This window comes from Leucoraja erinacea, chromosome 1, assembly GCF_028641065.1.
Source record: "Leucoraja erinacea ecotype New England chromosome 1, Leri_hhj_1, whole genome shotgun sequence".
NCBI classification, from domain to species: domain Eukaryota; kingdom Metazoa; phylum Chordata; class Chondrichthyes; order Rajiformes; family Rajidae; genus Leucoraja; species Leucoraja erinaceus.
The window spans coordinates 125,404,845-125,427,273 of record NC_073377.1 but is presented as its reverse complement, the minus strand read 5'-3'; the positions used below and the strand labels follow the sequence as shown (position 1 = coordinate 125,427,273).

Here is a 22,429-nt window from a genome sequence, read left to right as displayed (position 1 = left end):
GCACGGGGAACTGGAAGCAAACCAAAGATAACAACCCTGGAGGTCCTGCTTTTCAACATTTTTCCGAGCTCTCTAAAGTCACGCTGCAGAATATTCATCCCCTTTTTTCCGACATCGTTTGTGCCGACATGCACTACCACTTCCGGATGTTCACCTTCGCCCTTGAGGATTTTCTGCACTCTGTCCGTGACATCCTGGATCCTGGCACCGGGAAGGCAGCACACCATCCTCGCATCCCGTCTGTTGCCGCAGAAACCCCTGTCCGTACCTCTCACGATGGAGTCTCCCACTACAATGGCCTTGCCTGCCTTAGGCCTTTTTGGTTTTGGCTCAACAGCCCTATTCGCATCGCAAGCCAGTCCGCCGCTCACGTCTTCTGTCCCAACAGCTTCTAAGCGGATGAACCCGTTTACAAGAGGTACACCACCCGGGGACGTTGGCATTCCATGCTTCCCTCCCTTTCTCACTGTCTCCCACCTTCTCTCTTCCAGTACCTTAGGTGTAACAATCGTACTGTAGGACTTGTCGAGGAACGACTCCGTTTTTCATACGAACCGGAGGTCATCCTATCTTTGAAACATAATAAAATTGGCAGCTCAAAACTGAGATCCACAAAGCATTAGTGATCACAGCAGAAACAGAATTTTAATCCACTACAATCTGACAATCTCGTGGCCAAACCTTTCCGTAATACTACTCTGACCATTCAACCAGGGAACCAACCTTGGGTCAATGAATACTTTGGAATGGCATCAATGTGCTTAACAAAAGCTGTATGTTGTGACACTGCAGCAGAGGCCTACATACCCTGCTTAGTGAAAGCAGCTATTGATAACAAGGATGAAGCAATGCTAAATCAACTGACCAAACCAAAGCTCTGCAGTCCTGCCTCATTCAGTCATAGATGGTTGAATTTTGTGTTCATGTGTATGATACTATAGCACAATACACAGTGCTACTTCATTGTATCCATGCCGCTCAAGATCTTGTACAGTACAATAAGGTTGCCTCTCAGGCTCCTGCACCTCAAAGAAAAATATCCCAGCCTCCAACTGTTCCCAAGCCTGCAAGCCCTGGTAACATCCTGATTAATCTTTTTTGCACCCTTTCCTGCTTAAGGAGATCCTACAGCTGGGTGATAAGTATAGACGATACTACAAGAGTAGTCTTAGCAATGACGTGTACCGTTGCAGCATGACGTCCTAGCTTCTGTACTCAACACCCTTCCAAATAAAGGCAAGCGTCCCAAATGTCTTCTTCATCACAGTCCACCCGACTCGCCACTCTTAGGAAACCATGCACCTGTACTCTCAGATATCTCTCTTCTGCAAAACTCTCCAGGGCAGTACCATTTACAAAGTCCTGCCCTGGTTTGTCAACACAAAGGGCAATGCCCTACATTTGTCACAGTTAAATTCCATTTGCTATTCCTTGTGCCACCTTCTCAACTGATCTAGATCTAGTTGTGAACTAAGATAACCTGCCTCACCGTCTATTATACCACCTATTTTGTTGTCACCTGCAAATTTACAATGTTAACAATATTGTCAATCAAATCGTTAATGTATATAACAAACAGCAGTGGAGCCAGCAACAACTGTGGAGCACTTCACTGGTCGCTGGCTACCAATCAGAAAAACCCTGCACAACTATCCTTTGACTCCTTTCTCTAAGCCAAATATGAAACCAATTGGCTAGCTCACCTTGGATTTCATACGGTTGAACCTTCCAGACTAGCAATACAGCAGTGGTCTGTGGAAGCTGAGGGTCTACTTCAGGACTACCTCTTGTCTACAGACTGGAACATGTTCAAGACCACTTCATCCTGTTTGAATGAGTATACCTCAGTCGTCAAGCAAAGCAGGATTTTAAATGTTTTAAATTAAGACATGCAAGAAATAGCAATTATTAAGAAATACATTAACAACTACATTTCAACAAAGACAATTAGCACCGGACACATGGGTTGAATGAGGAAACTCATGCTTCACTAAAGTCCAGATCTGAGGCATTTTGAACAGAACAGTTTAGCACAAGAACAGGCCCTTTGGCCCCCAGGTGCTGAACACAATGCCAGCATGTGATCCATATCCCTCCATTCCCAGTATATCCAGTGCCGGTCTAATGGGCTCTTAAATGCCACTCTTGTATCTGCTTCAATCACCACACGCAGGGTGTTCCAGGCTGTGTAAAAAGGTTGCCTCACTAAAACCACTCTTTCAACTCCCCTCCTCCCCCTAATTTGGTATTTTCTCTTCACCTCTCATATTTGTATAAACTTTTATCAGGTCTCCCCTCAGCCTCCAACAGAAGAACATGATCCTTCACTGTACAAGAAGGCAAAGTATGATTGCCACAAGGCTATCAGGGATCAAGAAAAATCTAGCCTAAACAAGCTAGAGGTTCAATTTAATCAAGTGGATGCCTGACTGGCTGGGGGCTAACCATCATTACTTGCTACGAGCTGAAGTTGGTGGTGACCCCCCCCCCCCTATTGACTCCAGCCCATACATCTTGGTGGTAAGCAGATCAAATCTGCTTTCACATGGGCAATCTCTCAGAAAGCAGCTAGCCCACGTGGAGTCTCTGAAGTGACTCTGAATGATGCGCCAATCAACTAGTTACAGTCTTTACCAACATCTTCAAACTCTCCCTTCGGTGGTCTTCTGTCCCCATCTGCTTCAAGGAAACCACCATCATTCCAATGTCCAAGTAAAAAAGTGGCTTATCTCAATGATTACTGGCCAGTAGATCCAACATTAACTATAACAAAATGCTTTGAAAGATTGGCAGTGGCCCACATTTGCATCAGCTTTCTGAACTGTCCAGATCCTCTGCAATTCACATACAGGAAAAATAGGACTAAGGAGGATTCCATCGCTCTTGCATTACATCCATAAACTCTTGAACATTCATACCTTGTAGCACAGTACACTATCATCAAGGCACAAGACGACGAGTCGCACTCAGACTCCTGACTTTTCGTTTGTTCTCCGAGTCTCTCCCTTCACGTGTTAATCTTAAAGTTATTTTTTATTTTTGTTCATTTCTACTAAGATAGTACCACATTGATGTTTAAGAAGGAATAGCAGATGCCGGAAAATCGAAGGTAGACAAAAATGCTGGAGAAACTCAGTGGGCGAGGCAGCATTTATGGAGTGAAGGGAATAGGCAACGTTTCGGGTCGAGACCCTTCTTCAGACTCAAGGGTCTCGACCCGAAACTTTGCTTATTTCCTTCACACCATAGATAGTACAACATTGATATTCCAATCCAAATGCAAACCTGTCCCGCTGAGTTACTCCAGCATTTTGTGTCTACCGATTTAAACCAGCATCTGCAGTTCTTCCCTACACATTATGATTTATTAAATACATGAACAGTTACCATACGCACCTGTTCCTGCAAGTCGTAGTCATGGAGCAGAAGACTAAGGACATAGCGAGTGTAGATCATGGCGTCGATCCCACATTTCTCCAACTCTTGTCCTAGCCAGGTCTGCACTGGACCCAAAGCTTGAAAGAGAGACATTTCAGGAGCAGAATCAAGGCCTTGGCAAGAGCTTGAGGACCCCTCAGATGGTGGGCCTTCCACAACAATTGCACAGGTTGGATGCGTGAAGGTAAGTTGTTGACATTCTTAAATCTTGCAGCATTTTCCTGACTGGTATTGAAATATTATCTGGAGTTGTTCACTCCGGGTGGAATGGAAGACCAACTGCTTGGACTACCATTTATGCTGGCTGCAAGTAGTCAATAGATGGAAATTTCACTCCACTGGCATGGCAGATGGCGATATTGGATCTCGTAGCAAAACACTCGTAGCGTGTTTGCACAATTTCAGACGCCTTTCATGGTGCTGTTGCTGTAGGGCTACTTGTGGTAGAGCCTGAAAAATATGATTAATATTGAGGTGTCATTATAAAAAATTCCAAACGCTAGGCCAAGAATAATATAGTAACAATTAAGATACCAATTCTAAATCAGCATTGACATGAAATGACCAAGTCCTGTGTATATTCTATGCAATCTTTAATAATCTGGAGGTTTTTGCCCCACATTCCATTCTTCTCCCAATTAACCTTGAAATTCAACCTCGCCCTTCTTAAAGTACCATCGCTGAAGCCCCTCACACAGAGATGCTGTTGAAATGTTCCTAAATCTGCTCCATTCAGTGTCTGGACTCTCTCTCGATTTCAACCCCACTGATTGGCTTCCTTCACTCTCAGAACATTCATTTGTCAACTTCCCTTCATCTCAGAACATTCTCTTGATTCACAAACATTCCTGTCCAATGGGGAATTTATCCATGTGCAGACTATGCTGTGCATCCAAGGTATGTTTTGATAGTCCATGTATTAACAAATGTGTAGAAAGGAACACCGAAGATAGACCGAAGAGTAACTCAGCGAGACGGGCACTATTTGAGAAGGAATGGGTGACGTTTCGGGTTGAGACCCTTCTTCAGACTGAGAGTCAGGGGAAAGGGATACGAGTTATGGAAGGGTGTTTTCCCCAAAGGGGCCAATGATCAAGGAAAATGTAGAACAGTTTAATGTTAGTTGAGGGGAAGGCAACAATGAGATGTACAAAGAGTAAAATTTAATCAGGAGGGCAGTATAACTAGTCAGAGAACTAGGATGGGGATGGGACGGAGATAGAGGTAAGAGTTACTTGAAGTTAGAGAAATCAATACTGTAAGCTGCCCAGGCGAAATATGAGGTGCTGTTCCTCCAATTTGCAGTGGGCCTCACTGTGATAATGAAGGAGGCCCAGGACAGAAAGGTCAGTATGGGAATGGGAAAGGGAGTTTTAAGCATTTAGCAAACATGAGACCACATAAGCCTAGGTGGACTGAGTGGAGGTGTTCAGCGAAACGACTGTTGAGCCTGCGCTTGGTCTCGCCGATATATAGGAGTCTATGGTTTTTGAGAAGAACCAGTAAGGAATACCATGGATATTTTGTAACAAGTGAAGCAGAGACATCAGAATTTAAAAAACGCTATTTAGTGTCTGACATCCTACTTAGAGCTACCCTCCGTGGTGCTGATTTATGATTTCAGTCTTAGAAGTCACAAATACTTACCAACTTCCTACCAGGAAGGAAGTGGGTAAGTATTCTTGCTTTAAAATACACATCCTCTGGGGGTAGATAGTACTGGGCTGGGAAACTGATGAAAACCCCTGCCCTCCACTGGAAAATCCCAGCAATGAATTGCTCCAATGGATTGGAGTGGGCCAGTTATAACTGTGATTGCTGTTGTTGGGAAGCTCAGGGCAAGTAATGTGGACAATCAGCACTTAAATATGGGGCTCTGCATGCACTCCAGTGGGCATGGTAAGTACAAGCTATTGCTTGGAACTAGGAACACTTGTTCCATGTGTTGCAAGCTCAACTAGATCTTAAGGTCTCTCTCTATTGGATGTGACAAAAGCTGTTATATCTCCCTCTCTGTTTGCCTGCATTGGCCACCCCTACCCAAGCTCTACAAGATGCTGCTTCACACTGAGCTTTAGGGCAATTTGTCGTTGAACTTGCACAATGGGGGTGGGGGAAAACAGGGGACGACAAATGAGCAGTTGTTGGGATCCGTTAATTTGGGATACGTTAATTGCTGTTTACAGCAGAGGAGCGGGGCCCTCTGTTTGTACCTCTCCTCAACTGTTCTTGTTTCCTTCCTGGAGTTGAAAGATAACTAAGTTAACAAGTACATCCAATGCATTGCTAAGTGTGAGCTTTCCCCACATGCAAATAATTGTATTGGCATACTTCCTCATTCATTTAACTTTAACGTTTGCCTTCATCAGTCAGGGAATTAAGCACAAGAGTCAGGAAATTCTGTTGCAGGTTTATAGGACTTTGGTTAGACCACATTTGGAGTATTGCATGCAGATCTGGTCATCCCATTACAGAAGGATGTGGAGACTTTAGAGAAAAGGAAGGTAGACCACATTAATCAATATTCCTGCTTCAATTTAACAACCTCCTTTTCAGACAAAGTAGAGAACGAGCTTGAGAAAAATACATGTTTGTTTTTAGGTTTGTTGCATACTCTTCCAAACAACCAGGGAGAGTTTGCCAAAGATGGCAAGGGCTTTTCTAATTTTCACATAAATAAAACATTTTTACAAAAATGTCCATCAAGTCTAAATGAGCTGCTTAAAATTCAATCAAGACCAAATTGATCTGTGTTGACCAGAGTTTCAATACTCGTGCAGATTTAGGTAGGATGTACTCCATGGCCTGACAACTATTTTTTTTAATACCATGGTGAACTAAGAGAATGCATCAGAAAACTTGCTCACATGAACCTGCAATTCATCAAAAAAAGAGTACATAGGGCTCTGGTGACCCAAAAAGCAGGCTAAGCTCGAACTTGTATTTGACAAATTAGATTATTCTTTGAAGAGAAGATCCGGATTAACGAGCTGGGTGCCATTTCTTCTGTGAAATTGCCTGTTCATGAGCAAGCTGGTCCATCCTTGATTAGTTGACAAGATTAATCATTTTATTTGATGAGCATAGAACTTATTTGAAATCCAGCATGCATAGCCTTGCTTCTTCCTAGTGTCAATGCTGAACATATATATTTTATTCCCAATGGATATTTGAATATTTGCTTTCTCCTATGAGATTCCTTGAATTGGGAGGGCACCTGATGTGCACAACCAATTTTGAAGAGGATGACATAGATGTCATTCCAGCTAACCAGGTTGAAGACTTTGCTGAAGGTCAACAGATCTCTTTTGTTCATGCTTTATTCCCTCAATTTATGCGTCTTGATATTGTGTCATGAAACATCATTTTTAAAAAAAATGTTAAATGTTATTTTCATACCAGTTGCTTGCCTTTTGCAACTTCCCCTTATTTCTTCTGGAGATATATCTAGTTGATAACTTGATCATTACTGTTTGAGTAATGGTAAATATAGTACTGGTCAAACAGTATATAGATTTATTAAAAAGACACAAAGTGTTGGAGTAACTCTGGGCCAGGCAGCATCTCTGGAGAACGTGGATAGGTGACATTTCAGGTCGGGCCACTTGCTCAGACTGATTGTGGGGTTGGGGGCGGGAAAAAAAGCTGGAAGAGAGTAGGAGCAAGACAAAGCCTGACAGATAATAGGTTCATGCAGGTGAGATTTTTTTTTAAATAGGCAGATGGTGGACAAAGGCCAGAGATGAAAAGATGGAAGGTGTGAGGCAAAAGATTGAAGAGTTGTGAATTGTGAGGCAGGAGGAAGGAATGTAGGTAGAAGGGAATGTGGAAGGTTGCATGGGGAGAGGGGAAGGGTTTTGTAATAACCTAAAATTGGATAATTCAATGATGATTGTAAGCTTGATAAGCGGAATATGAGGGATTGGTCCTCTAGTTTGTGAGTGATCTCACTCTGGCAATGGAGGAGGTCCAGGACAGAAAGGTCAATATGGGAACGGGAAAAGCAACTGGGAGATCCAGTAGATCCATGTTCGACAAAAAGGTTGCCTATGCTTGGTCTTATCGATGTTCAGGAGGCCACATTGGGATGCTTTAGGTGAAGGTGAGGAGGTGCAGCTGGAAGGACTGCTGGGGTCCATGGGTGGGAGTGAGTGAGGAGGTGTAGGGGCAGGTGTCACATCTCCTGCAGTTGCGGGGGAAGGTACCCGAGGAGGAGATTGCATAGGTGGGAAGAGATAAGTGAACCAAGGAGTGGCAGAGGAAATGGTCTCTGCAGAAGGTTGGAAAGGGTTGAGATGGGAAGATGTGACTGGTTCTGGGATCACATTGAAGGCAACATAAATGTCAGAGGATAATATGTTGGAAGTGGAAGGAGCTGCAAGGACCAGGGGAACTGTATCCTTATTCCATCTGGGACAGTTAGAGCAAAACCACAAAACAAAGGAGAAAAGGTGATGGATCCATCTACTACAGTAGGGGAGAAACCATGTTTACTAAACAATGAGGACATTTCAGATGTTCTAGAATGGATAGCCTCATGCTGTGAGCAGAATTTGTAGAAACTAAAGGGCCTGTCCCACTTACGTGTCCTTGGCACGCAAATTACGCAACCTCGTGGTCGCGTTGAGCCGATACGTGAAGGTCGGGCGCGATTACATGCATACGCACAGCAGTCTGGAGCACGTGACTTCATTTGAAGATGGACACAAAGCTGGAGTAACTCAACGGGACCGGCAGCATCTCCAGAGAGAAGCAATGAATGACGTTTCGTGTCGAGACTCTTCTTCAGTCTGAAAAGAAGGGTCTTGACCCAACACGTCACCCATTGCTTCTCTCCAGAGATGCTGCATTTCCCGCTGAGTTACTCCTGCATTTTGCGTCTATCTTCAATTTTCTTGGCCCCACTCTAGGAGTAGAAGTGAGGGCAGATCCGGACCACAACGGCCGTGAGCCCCAGGCAGAGTTCGGCGATCGTTTGCCTGCTTCTGCTGCTGTTGGAGGTGAGACGTTGCGTCGCGCCAGGTTGCGACAAACTTTGGCCGTCAGTTCCGCGACAGGCCGTTGGCGCGCGAAGATTTTGTTCACTACAAAAATTGCGGATCCCCCCGCGCGATGTCGCGCACAACTACATACCCCTCCGTGCTTCTAGGTGGGACCGGCCCCGCGCGACCATCCAATGCCCATGCGCCTCAACGCGACCACGAGGTCGCGTAATTTGCGTGACAAGGACACGCAAGTGGGACAGGCCCTTAAGAAACTGAGAGCAGGGAATAACGTCTTTACAAGAGGCAAGGTGGGAGAAAGTGTAGTCCAGAGGTACATGGGTTTTCTTCCATATTTATGTACCGAGTTCCTTTTTTATCACAAAGAAATTGCGAATATTGCCCCTCCCCCCTACCATACTCATGTGTGTGCGCACGTACAGACACACACAATCATCTTTGACAGCTCTCATTTTTAAATATAAACTACATATGAAAAGTAATACTGAACATATTTGCATATAATGCATTCCACAAACAAGATAGAAAGTTCAAATTCCGAATGAAAGGAAGACTTATATGGAATTACAGTTGCTGAGCATGTGCAGACAGCAGACAACATCTTCATGGCACTAAATGATCTATATATTACTGCAAATAATGTAATGATATTAGTGGAAGACAAAAATGATTAACAAGGAAAAGAAGCGGTTTTCAGAGAAAAACCGGGCACCAAGGAAAGAGAATGGGTTCACACTAAAAGAAGCAAGTGCACTCTTTCAAAATGAGTCAGTCATCCATCACAATAATTCATGTAAAACATGATAAGATTCTATGATCTAGCCAGCAGACATCCCAAAAGCACGTATCACTGAGTTTAACCGCTAAGTACTTGAGTTGTCAAATTGTAATTGCGATACTGCACAAAATCATGCAAGTTATTCCACACAGCTGCCTCATAAAGAGTTTCAAAGGAAAGTCTTTCAACTTGGGAACATCATGTGACTTGAGTACAATTAGAGTACTTTCCAATTTCTTAGAATAGGCCCCTACTTACTTCCCTGTACATTTCTACGATTCCAAGAAATGTTATACCGCCTATTAATTGAACTTCATTTTGTGCTTACTTTATCTGCTTTCAATCAAATGAAACAAGCAAATGTCCTTGGCTCGTTACATAAAATGAATGTCCGTGTGCAGTAAAATTGTACTTTAGAAGAGATGTAGCAGAAATTAAAATTTCAAAGTAACACTGTTATGAGAAATCAATAGATTTCTAATAACTAAATCTGTTTGAATGAATTCAGATAAATCTCCCAAAACCATGTAATTGTATTTTCAATTTGAGATAAAAATAGAATATGCTCAAAATACTCAGCAAGTAAAACAGTATCTGTGAAAAATGAAACCGAGTTAATGTTTCAGTAGAAGACTCTTACCAGAACTGGGTAAGAGAGAAAAAACAAGTTAGCTTGGGAAATGTAGAGCAGAATTGGAATATTGTTTCCACAGAAATGTCTCTGAGATATCTGCCCTCTTCGTGAACTTTGGCTCCCGCTCCACTACAGTCGACCCCAGTTGTACACTTTTCATCGGATCTGCTCTGGTGATGAAAACTTTCCATGCATGCTTCTGAAGTGGTTTCTTTCTTTCCGAACTGTGCCTTCTCCCAAGATTTCTTCATCTCCATCCTGAGAAGTAGGTCAATACCAAATATCCACCACAAACTAACTGACTCCCACAACTATTTCAATTAACTTACAACCAAGCCTCCATTTTATTCTCCCAGTTCCTCCGCCTTATACCATATCTGCTTAATGACGAGACCTTCTAAACAAGCGGCTCCAAGAAATCTTCTTTTAGCCGAGTCCAGTGATGAGGTCTGGAACTATGTGGTAGTAAAACTCGCGCTAGGCATTGGTCATCAGGCTTTTGCCAAATTTACTGTTTGATAATCCTGCTGTTAACAGCGTTCATCAGTTTAACAGATGGAGTGGCAGTTAGCTGGATTGGATTTGTCCTGCTTTTTGTGAACATGACAGCATTTGCGCATTTTTCCACATTTTGGATCGATACTATATTTGTAACTATACTGGAATAATTTGGCAAGTACTGGTACACATGTCCTGAGTGCTACAGCTGGGATGTTATCTAGTCACTTAAATCTTTGCTATACGCAGTGTTCTCTGCGTTTTCTTTATATCACATGAAATGAATCAAATTGGCTGGAGTCCAGCTTCTCTGATAATGGGAATCGCAGGGAATGCCGAGACGGACCATCTGTTCGCATATTTGCCCGAACATAGTTGCAAATACTTCAGGACTGTAGAATCCATTCTGACTTACAGTTGTGTCAGTGTGAAATGTTCAAGTTCTTCCTGTGACTGTGTGGGTTTTCTCCAAGTGATCAAGTTTCCTCCTATCTCCCAACATTCTGCCTTGTAATGTGAAGAGGCAGGATGGTGATAGATAACAATCAACATACGTGTGAGAATAGGTTACAAGGAAATGTGGGGGAAAGGGATTTATCGAAGAGGTGGCAGACTTGATGGGCCCAGTGGTCTCTTTCCATAATGTAAGAAAACATGGAATAAAGATGGAATGTTGTTTGAGCCTTCTCTCTTGGTTAGCTCTTCAACTAATCATCAACATACACATTGCAAGGCTTCAGTATGATCTGTTGGATGTTCACGGCCTAGTTTTTTTCCCCACTATTGGCCATGACCTGAGTATACACAGGGGTGGCACTGAACAGGTTAATCTTGTGTTTGCCGTGTAGTGTAATTTCCATGGTCTGGCACCTCAGCATTTTAATCTATGCCTGATGCTGCTACCAGCGTGCCCCTCTGTAATTTTCATTGAACCCAGATTGATCATCTGGTTTAATTGTCATGAGTCAAAGATAGTTTAATTGTCATATGTACTGGCAACAGAACAATGACATTCCTATGCTGCAGTTTTTGCAGCTTCATTGTTTGTGAATGTTGAGATCGCCAAGAGCCATTCACTCCCACTTGCACATCACTGTGCTGCCGCTCTGGTGGATCTATCCTGCCAGTGGACGAGACATACCCAGGGACAATGATGGATTACTTTGTTTGTAAGATATGAATCTGTAAGACAAGATCAGGCTGTTGATCAACTAGTTTGTGAGACAGCTCTCTCCCAACTTAGACATCTCTCACATATTCCTGAAGAGGATTTTTCACGGATGAATGGGCTAGAAGTTGCTTTCCCCATCCATACTGGGCGCCTAGGTAAATGCCATGTAGTCTATCTACCTTTACTTATCAGTTTGAAAGCACAGATATTGGTACAACTGGGTGACTTGCTTGGCCACATCTGAGGTCATTTATGAGTCGACCACTTGTGGCAAGTCTGGGGCACATGTAGGCTAGACTGGTTAAGAATGGCAGGTCAGCCTCCTGAAGAACACTATGTAATATAGATAGGTTTTTAGTTTCCATGGTTATCATTGCCAAAAGTATTTCCTTTATAACAACTAGTTTTAACAGAGATTTGTAAAATGAATTTAAATTCCTCATCTACTGTGATGGGATTCAACCTTGGCTCTCTGGTTTTCTAAAAGCCCTGTCCCACTGTACGAGTTCATTCAAGAGCTCTCCCGAGTTTAAAAAAAAAATCAAACTCGTGGTAAGCACGTAGAATGTACGTAGCGGGTACGTCGGAGCTCGGGGATGTCTCTTAGCGGCTCGCAACGCTAACGGCAGGTACTCAGGAAACGAGGTAAGCTTGGGAAGACTCGTGAAGACGCGTTGAAAAATGTCCATGAGAGCACCGAGTGCCGACGAGCAACCATTACCTAAATCTCCGAGTTCGAAGCAGGGCAAACTCGAGAGAACTCTTGAATGAACTCGTACAGTGGGACAGGGCTATTACTTCCCTCTTGCATGGCTTGGGTCTGATAATTAAGATGATAATCCTTTATCCAAGACTCTCTCGCCAGTAGAAAAATGTTATGTCTATTCATTCCTTACAAAATCGTTAAAGCTTCCAACAATCACTTTTTAATTTTATATAGTCCAAGGAACATAAACATGGTTTATGCAATCATTCCTCCATATGTAATCTCTGAACCTAGTTGTACACCTAGAGATACAGGGATTATGGAAACAATAATATTGTGAACCAACTAGAACGCAAGTTACCAATGTTTCATACTAAACTTCCAACAAGCGAATTCCGGGCACAGTGAGAATCAAACATGTTATAATGTCACTTGATATGGTTCTACCATGGGTGTGGTGAGATATGAAGCAGGTATATCCATACATAAGGGACTCTTTTTTTTCTTTTCTTTCTTTTCTCTTTTTTCTCCTTTCTTTCTTTATTATTTTATGGGTTTTTGTCTTCATTTTTCTATAGGCTATCACTTGTTCACCCCTGGACTGCACATCTGGTAGTCTAGGGGTTTACATATCACTACTTCCTCCACTCTTTCTTTTTCTTGCATTTTCTCGATAAATCCAAAATAGATGTTGTACATGAAATGTATTTTGTCATATACTACTGTACACTGCTTCTAATAAAAATACAAATTAAAAAAAAAAAGGATATGGTTGTACCGATTTACTTTTCAATTGAAGAGTGGTGTCCAAACTCCAAACGGTCATCACAATAAATGGCCTGTCCCACTTGGTGATTTTGTCGGTGACTGTCGGCACCATTGACTGACACATCAGGTCACCGAAAAATTGCGGCGTGACGACATATGACGCGCGATGTTTTTTCAAGCGTTGCAACATTTTTTTTGTGTCGCCGCTGGATTTTGAAATGTTCAAAATCTTTTGGCGACACTGATATGATGCCGGCAGTCGCCAAGTAGGACTGGCCTATAACTAATTGGTGGCAAGATTCAATTTTTTTTAATTTCATATTTAGCTAAGAAATGCAGCTAAAGGGGTATTATGCAATATTACTACAAATATTCTGTAAATTGTAAAGGAGTGTAAGGTAGCAATATTAAATGCAATAGATATACAACCAAGGAAATGAGAAACTTTCTTACACAAGTTGTGAAGTGGTGAAACTTATTTCCTGGGTTACCAGTTGAAGCAGAAATGTTCAAGGTTACACCAGATGAAACACAGAAATAAGGTGGATAAATGCAATTGGAACTATTTGCTGAAGTAAATGATGAAGGCTGACGTAATTTGGTGTTGAATGACTAATTTCTTTATATGCAAAGTAAAACGTAGCTTGCCTTTGCCTTAAGAGGCCGAGCTACACAAAAAAACAACAAAAGGACATAAAGTGCTGAAGTAACTCAGCAGGTCAGGAACATCTCTGGAGAACATGGATAAGTGATGTTTCAGGTCTGGACATTTCTTCAGACTGAAAGGTCCTTATCAGAAACATCACCTATCCATGTTCTCCAGCGATGCTGCCTGACCCGCTGAGTTACACCAGCACAGATTGGGTCCATTTTTGTAAACCAGCATCTGCAGTTCCTTTGTGGCACAGCGAGGGTAGCACATTGGCTACCTTACTGCGCCAGAAACTCAGGTTCGTTCCCAACTACGTGCTGTTTGTACATTCTTCCCGTGACCTGCATGGGTTTTCTCCAGGATCTCCAGTTTCCTCCCACGCTGCAAATACATACAGGTTTGTAGGTTAATTGGCTTGGCATAACTAAATTGTCCCTAATGTGTGTGGGATAGTCCATGCGGGGATAGCTGGTCAGTGAGGACCCGGTGGACCGAAGGGCCTATTTCCGCACTATATTTCAAATCTAAACTAAACAGGTTCCTTCAGTTATACAAGGATTGCCAGGCTCACTTGAAACAAGGTAAACCACTCTGGATACTTCAATTAAGATAGATATTTGGGGTGGGAGATTGCAACCTTCACGTGGTCCACCCTGTTTCAACGAATGCAATCAACCTGGTGTGCACAAACAGAAGATCAAACAGAACAAGTTGTCTTACAACTTTAGGTTGTGCACGCCATACGCAAGAAGAAGAAGAAGATAGATATATATTCAACAAAGATCCAGCATCACGACAAGCAAGCTAATTGCAAAGTGACATACTTTGAAAGCATGAGTTGCATTCCCTCAGGATATTTAATATTTGGAACAGCAATTACCCTTTAACATTTGTTTGCATTGAATAATCTACTTAGAACAAGTGCTGTTTGATTTAGAACAGGCTGTACACCTTGCGAATAATGCAGATTCAAAAGTCAATGCAAAGTCTCAAAGACGGATGATGCCTGAAAATTATAAATTGTGCTCAGGCATCAATCAAAACTCAAGGCCAAAATAACAATAAATCCAATATTATAGCTTTTAAGGAACCAGAAATCAACAATTTACAGAAGCCAAAAGGAGCAATAAACTCAATTTTTGTTCAAATTATTAACAAAAAGAACCAAACTAGAATTGACAGTAACCCAGAATTGAAACTAATCCAGAAAGAGGACAGCACAAAACTGAAGACTATTCATTAAAATTCATAGCAATTTAAAAAAATAGAACCTTTAACTAACATTGGGGGCTCTAAGAGGCATTTTCAAACAAAAAAAATCATCCTAGCCAATAATATAAAAAAATAAAGAGGAGTAAATCCTTGGTCAAAGAAACAGAAGAGGTGACAGGTAGAGCAGGAGAAGGCACATGAAAGATTACATGGCAAATAAATTTGACGGTGTAATTAAGCTAGGATATAAAAACATAGATGCTTTGTGGCAGGGCAGAAAAATTACAAAGATTGGGAAAGGCAGGCCTATGGAGGGATTTCTACACAGGAATGAGATTCTTCTCATTCTTCTAAACTAGAGTGAATACAGATCTAACTGACCCAATATGGGCAGCACAGTGGCACAGCTGCTTCATCAGAGCACCTCAGCTGCTGCATCACTGGCACCAGACACCCAGTTCGATCCTGACCTTGGGTGCTCTCTGTATGGAGGTTGCACACTCTTCCTGTGACCGCATGGGTTTCCTCCGAGTGTTCTGATTTTCTTCCCACATCCGAAAGACACCCAAGTTAATAGGCCTCTGTAAATTGCCCCTTGTGTGTAGGGAGTAGATTCAGATTCAGATTCAATTTTAATTGTCATTGTCAGTGTACAGTACAGAGACAACGAAATGCATTTAGCATCTCCCTTGAAGAGCGACATAGCAAACGATTTGAATAAAAAAAAAATGTCCGGGGGGGGGGTCCGGGTGGGGGGGGGGGGGGGGGGGGGGGTGGTGATTGGCAGTCACCGAGGTACGTTGTTGAGTAGAGTGACAGCCGCCGGAAAGAAGCTGTTCCTCGACCTGCTGGTTCGGCAACGGAGACCTGTAGCGCCTCCCGGATGGTAGGAGGGTAAACAGTCCATGGTTGGGGTGAGAGCAGTCCTTGGCGATGCTGAGCGCCCTCCGCAGACAGACTCAATGGAGGGGAGCGTGGAACCGGTGATGCGTTGGGCAATTTTCACCACCCTCTGCAATGCCTTCCGGTCGGAGACAGAGCAGTTGCCATACCATACTGTGATGCAGTTGGTAAGGATGCTCTCGATGGTGCAGCGGTAGAAGTTCACCAGGATCTGAGGAGACAGATGGACCTTCTTCAGTCTCCTCAGGAAGAAGAGACGCTGATGAGCCTTCTTGATCAGAGTAGAGGTATTGTGGGTCCAAGAGAGGTCATCGGAGATGTTGACTCCCAGGAACCTGAAGCTAGAAACACGTTCCACCTCCGTCCCGTTAATGTGGATGGGGGTGTGCGTGCCGCCTCTGGACTTCCTGAAGTCTACAATGAGCTCCTTGGTCTTCTTGGAGTTAAGGGCCAGGTTGTTGTCAGCGCACCATGCTGCTAAGTGCTGGACCTCCTCCCTGTAGGCCAGCTCATCGTTGTTGCTGATGAGGCCAATCACTGCTGTATCATCTGCATACTTGATGATGGTGTTAGTACCGTGTACAGGTGTGCAGTCATATGTGAAGAGGGAGTAGAGGAGGGGGCTTAGCACACAGCCCTGTGGAACGCCGGTGTTCAGGGTGATCCTGCAATGAATGAGTCTAGTTAGATTGTTGCTACAGCTTCCTTTTTGGCAAGTGTATCATTTATTATGTTAGTAGAGCATATCTGTATACGATACTTAAGATGTGATCTCAGCAAGGCACAATGAAACTGAATTCCACACGTTACTCATTTAGCTCCAATAATACAACTCAATATTCAATGTTGTTATTGAGATGATCAAAAATAATCAATTTGGAAACAAAAATGTCCCCAGTCAAATAAGCCTCATTATTTTAATTTTGGCTAATTCATTCAATTTGAGCTGGTAGCCCCCTAGGAATTACATTAGACCTCTGGCAAAAAGAACATAGAATCAGAAGGCAAGACAGGAATAACATTCCCCATCATTACTCAATGCATAGAAGAATGAAACCAATGTTGTCACCACCAGCGATAGTATTCCCAGAAATACCTTCCTCAATTTTTACAAGAGGAAACGAAATAGGTTATTTTTTAAATTATACATTGTATTTTTATGTATCACTGTTTTATTCAATTGATTCTGCCCTTCCTGATATGACGACAAAGACCAGCTGTATTCATTCATTGATACGCTTCCGACTCGGAATTAAAACCATTCTGCAAATCTAATTTTTAGCCTCATACCATTATAAATAAGTTTCCAGTATTAGTTGCTATTAGTACATATCTGCTGGGCTTTATAACTTCCTACATAAATGGTCCTAAAGACAGGCTATAAAATGTACAACACAGGGAAAAAAGGAAATTATATTGCCACGTCAGATATAATGCCCCAACTGGAAATTATGTTTTTCTGATTTAAATTCACAATCACAAATTAAAAGCATATCTACAAGTAATCTTGTGTAAATGATAATTAATGCAGGATCAATTCAGAATAGATTTTCAAGAGGACAGTCACATTTGTTTGACATATCACACTGCAGGCTCCATTTGCATGTATTACCAGCACAAAAAGTAATTGTCAATCTATAGTTTAATATCCCAGACTAGATTACAATTCCTATAAAAACATTGATGGAATGTATGTTCCAATGTGCTCCATTATGAACAAAAAAAATACTGCCAAACTCAAATTTGAGCCCCAAAGAGAGAATGATTTGATCCCACAAGGTACCCAATTTCTTGCTGAGAGCAGATAATTTTCAACTTAATTGAAAAACATGGCAACAATTCAATCTACTCCCTTGACATCAAACCACTGGGTTTCACCTTCACATAAATTAGAACTTAGTTATTCACCCATATATACTTTTCCATATCACAAATGAAAATTGCTCATCTGTTTTGATATCTGCACCAATGAGTCATAGGTCATAGAAAGATCAATTATTATGAAGTATCTTTATTCACTGGTCACATAGCTACCAATTGTAGAGTCATCAGTGATCTATGTTGCTAAAGGTCTTTGGCTTTAGTTGCAATTACACTACTTACTTTGTCCAGCGGAAGCAAGTTACTCAAGTGACCAGGTTATCTGAACGCAAAATAATGGATTGTAGAGAAGTGATCATAGATAATGGTTCTGGGTTCTGCAAATCTGGGTTAGCTGGTGACTGCTTTCCAACATCAGTAATACCATCAGTTGTCGGTACATTCAAAGCCAAGGGTAACTCGCGTGAATCATGCCCAACAGAAACTTATTTTGGAAAAATGGCTCAAGCTCAGAGAGGCAGTGCGACTTTAAAATACCCCATTGAACGTGGCACAGTAACTTCTTGGGAACATTTAGAAAAACTCTGGAAGCACATTTATGCATCTGAGCTTCATGTCAAATCAAAAGAGAGGCCAGTTTTGATGACTGTTGCTCCATTGACATCTTTCTTTAACAGAGAGAAGATGACAGAAATCATGTTTGAATGTCTGAATGTGCCAGCAATGTATCTTGCTATTCCTGCAACTCTGGCACTCTATGCATCAGGACGCACTCGGGGACTAGTCTTAGACAGTGGTTTTGGATTAACTGACGCTGTACCCATCTACGAAGGCTACTATTTGCCTGATGCTGTTAAAAGACTTAAATTAGCAGGAAATGATATTACAGAAAATATCAGGAGACTCCTCTTGGAAAATGGACATAATATCCCAAGTACAATCTCTAAAGAGGTCTTTGAAAACATTAAGGAAACATTGTGCTATGTTGCTCGTGATCCTAATCAGGAAGCTAAAAACCAGATGGACAATCTACACCAGGAATATACGCTCCCTGATGGAAATCTGATTACAATCCAAAAGGAGCTCTTCAAAGCACCAGAAGTACTCTTCACGACAGCAAATGTGTGTTCGGAGGAACCTGGAATCCATAAATTAATCTACAACAGCATTTTAAGATGCGATAGATGCTTGAGAAAAGATTTATTTTGCAACATAATACTCTCTGGTGGTTCCACAATGTTCCCGGGTCTGGAAGAAAGGTTACTCAAGGAAATTAAGTGTCAAGTACCCAGTGGATTACAAGTTACTATCTGTGCACCAAAAAACAGGAATTATTCTGTTTGGATAGGTGCTTCAATTTTAACTAGCTTAACAGCATTTAAGGATATGTGGGTCACTTGTAATGATTACAGAGAATATGGGCCAACCATAATTAACAAAAGGTGTTTTTAAGAATTAGTTAAGTGATTGATTAAATTTTGCCTGCATCAAACCCATTAATAAATAATTCAGTCAATCAATTGTGTTTGATGGTCAAATTTAAAATAAATAACTGAGTTTATTAATTAATACAATGCAGTTTATTTTTAAGCCATCCAGGATATTCAGCAACCTCAGCCCCAACAAATAGCTCGTGGATTTGCAGTCCAGGTGATGGTTTAACCAATAAGTGTTAAATTACCTTTTTTAGAACTTTCTTGAACAAACCATTTTTCTTTGAGAATTTAGGATTATCAAAGGAGATTTCTTGGGACTGTAACCAATTCTATGACTGGGGGGAACATATCAAGAATGTTTTAATATGCACTTTTTAGAACAATCCAATAAATTAACTCATTATTCGACCCCCATGTAATCTTAGTCTGTGTTCAAGTCCACCAGATATAACAATTATTGGAAAGGGGCACATGGTTGGGAGATCTTGCAGCATAGTCTAAAATTATAATTCCATTATTCATATTGATTGTTTTAATTACATTTAACACATAAACTCCACACCTTTTGTTCTTCCAGCCAATCAACTCATTTTCAAAATTAGGGAACACATTCTCATCTCCCATTACTAAACTCGCCTTTCCAGAGCTCTGAACGTTTCCCCATCAAATTTCCACCCCAAAAAAAATCAAAAAAGATGATATCGTGTTTGATTGCAGTGTAACCTTCCTCCTCAACTTCCTTGAACATTCCATCATCTGAAATGGATGATCTCATCATTCTTCTCAAATGCTTCCCCCCCATTATCTTGCTGAATGTGGCTACCCTTGCCTGGTTGAATTCTCTTCTATCCAGTTGTTGCCAGAGAACTCTCTGCAGTGGAATTTCTCACCACTCTTACGCCACCATCGCCAAGGTGTCCTCACAGATTTTTACTTGTTTGTGTATTTCTCATTTAGGTGAGCACACCACGGCATTCAAAAATCGTTAATTTCCACATATGTACTGAAAAAATATCTAGCAGATACTCAGAACCTTGATAGGAGGCTACATTTCATTATCCAACATCAAATCTTGTTCAGCTAAATGATCAACAATTGTTTAACTAGAACTATATAAAGATGAATACCACTGCATTTCAGGAGTGGATCAACAACATCTATATATAGCTATTAATAGATCATTCCTATGAAACACTCTACCTGCTTGCAAATCTTATATAAGGTAGCACAATTACCACAACATTGAACATTCAAGATTTATAAACAGAAATCCCAAATCACAACATAATGTGGAAGCATTCAAGTTCAGTTTAATTCAAACTCACTCCAAATGCTTCCTGAAATTAATCTCTTCCATTTTTACCTCAGCAAATGAAAACAATAAAATCTAACAAAGTTTTAAACAAAACACAAAATACGCATTCCACCTCAATATAGTTACAAAGATAGACCCCTGAATTGAAATGTGCATTTTAATACAATTGAAAATTTATTGAAGATAAATCCTAAAATCTAGCTCTGATAACTTTACATTCAGATTTGTATCTGGCCAGTCACAAATACAAAATATCTTGCAAAAGCATCACTTCCCAGGTCTGCAATGTTACCACTTGGAGTGCCACCACAGATCAATTCTAGCTCTTGTATTTTTCATTTCATCCAGAAACACAATTAAATTTTTTTTTTTTAAATAGGTTGTCAATGCAATCCTTAAGTTATCATTCCAAGTGACACTCCACCATCTTTTTTGTGAAGTTGCATCCAACATGGTTTCTCTGAGTAAACTTTGAGATGATCCAAGATATTACAGAAGGTAACTAAAAAGTCAACACAGGAAAAAAAGATGAAATGCAAAGGTAAGCTAGCCAATAATATAAAATAGGATAGCAAGAGTTTCTTCAGTTATATTTAAGAGTAAGAAAGAGAAGAGGCAAGAGTGGAAGTTGGGCTGCTGGAGAGTGCAGGAAAAGTGATAATGGGGAATAAAGAAATGGCAGGGAGTTGAATAACTTTTTTGCATCAGTCTTCACAGTGGAAGACACCAGCAATGTGCCTGAAATTCAAGAGAGTCAGTGGTTGGAAGTTAGTGGAGTGGCTTATTACTAGGGAGATGGTGCTTGGGAAGCTGAAAAGACTGAAGGTGGATAAGTCACCTGGACCAGATGAACTGCACCCTAGAATTCTGAAAGAGGTAGCTTTAGAGATTGTGGAGGCATTGACAGTGATATTTCAAGAATCACTAGAGACTGGAGAAGTCCCAGATGATTCGAAAATTGCCAATATTACCCCGCTGCACAAAAAGGGAGCAAAGCAGAATAGTTGGAACTATAGGCCAGTTAGTCTGACTCCTGTGGTTGGTCAGATTTTAGAGTCCATAATAAAGGATGAGGTTATGGAGTGCTTAGATGTTCACAATAAAATAGGCCGATGTCAGCATGGCTTTGTGAAGGGGAGGTTATGCTTGACAAATTAGCTGGAATTCTTAAAAGTAAATAGCAGTACAGACAAAGGAAAATCAGTAGATGGTGTTCAGAATGCCCTTGATAAGGTGCCACACGAGGCTGCTAAGGAACATGAGAGCCCACATTATCAAAGGGCAGATACTAGCATGGGTAGCAGGTTGGCTGGATGGCAGAAGATAAAGAGTGGCAAGGAAGGGGGCTTTTTCTGTTAGGCTGCCAGTGACTAGCGGAGTTCCACAGGGATTGGTGCTGGGACCACTACTCTTCACGTTGTATGTTAATGATTTGGACATGCGGATTGAAGGGTTTGTGGCCAAGTTTGCGGATGATATGAAAATAGGTGGAAGGGCAGGTAGTGCAGAGAAAGCAGGGACAATGCCGAAGGACTTGGACAGGTTGGGAGTGGGGTCAGAGAAGTGGCAGATGGAATATAGGGTGGCAAAGTGTGGAGTCATGCATTTTGGGAGTAGGAATAAAGGCGTAGACTATTTTCTAAATGGGGAGAGCATCCAGAAATCGGAGATGCAAAGTGGCTTGGGAGTGCTGGTGCAGGATTTCCAAAGTCCAATTCGAATCGGTAGTAAAGAAAGCAAACTCAATGCTGGCATTTATTTCAAGAGGGCTTGTATACAAAAACAGTGGTGTCATGTTGAGGCTCTAGAAGATGCTGGGGAGGCCGCATTTCGAATATTGTGAGCCATTTTGGGCACCATATCTAAGGAAGGATGTGCTGGCTCTGGATAGGGTCCAGAGGAGGTTTACAAGAATGATCCCAGGAATGAGTAGGCTAACCTATGATGAACGGTTGTCGGCACTGGACCTGTACTCGCTGGAGTTTAAGGGGGGACCTCATTGAATCATAGTGAAAGACTTAGATAGAGTGGATATAGAAAGGATGTTTCCACTAGTGGGAGAGTCTAGGACTAGAGGTCATAGCCTCACAATTA

General features: G+C 41.7%; 2 protein-coding genes across 4 annotated transcripts in view; one reads left to right on the top strand and one right to left on the bottom strand.

The window, feature by feature from the left end:
* Positions 1 to 22,429, bottom strand: part of kiaa0232 (KIAA0232 ortholog) — a 140,419-nt gene that overhangs the window by 93,500 nt on the left and 24,490 nt on the right. For all 3 annotated transcript variants that reach the window (XM_055643104.1, XM_055643092.1, XM_055643097.1), the window contains exon 2: positions 3,397 to 3,888. In XM_055643104.1, the coding sequence (XP_055499079.1) occupies positions 3,397 to 3,531 (135 nt within the window). In that variant the 5' untranslated portion in view covers positions 3,532 to 3,888. The remainder of the gene's footprint in view (positions 1 to 3,396; positions 3,889 to 22,429) is intronic.
* On the top strand, positions 16,851 to 20,609 carry LOC129701747 (actin-3-like). Its single transcript, XM_055643155.1, has one exon. It carries the CDS (start codon positions 17,822 to 17,824, stop codon positions 19,034 to 19,036), a length of 1,215 nt encoding a protein of 404 aa, XP_055499130.1. The 5' UTR covers positions 16,851 to 17,821; the 3' UTR covers positions 19,037 to 20,609.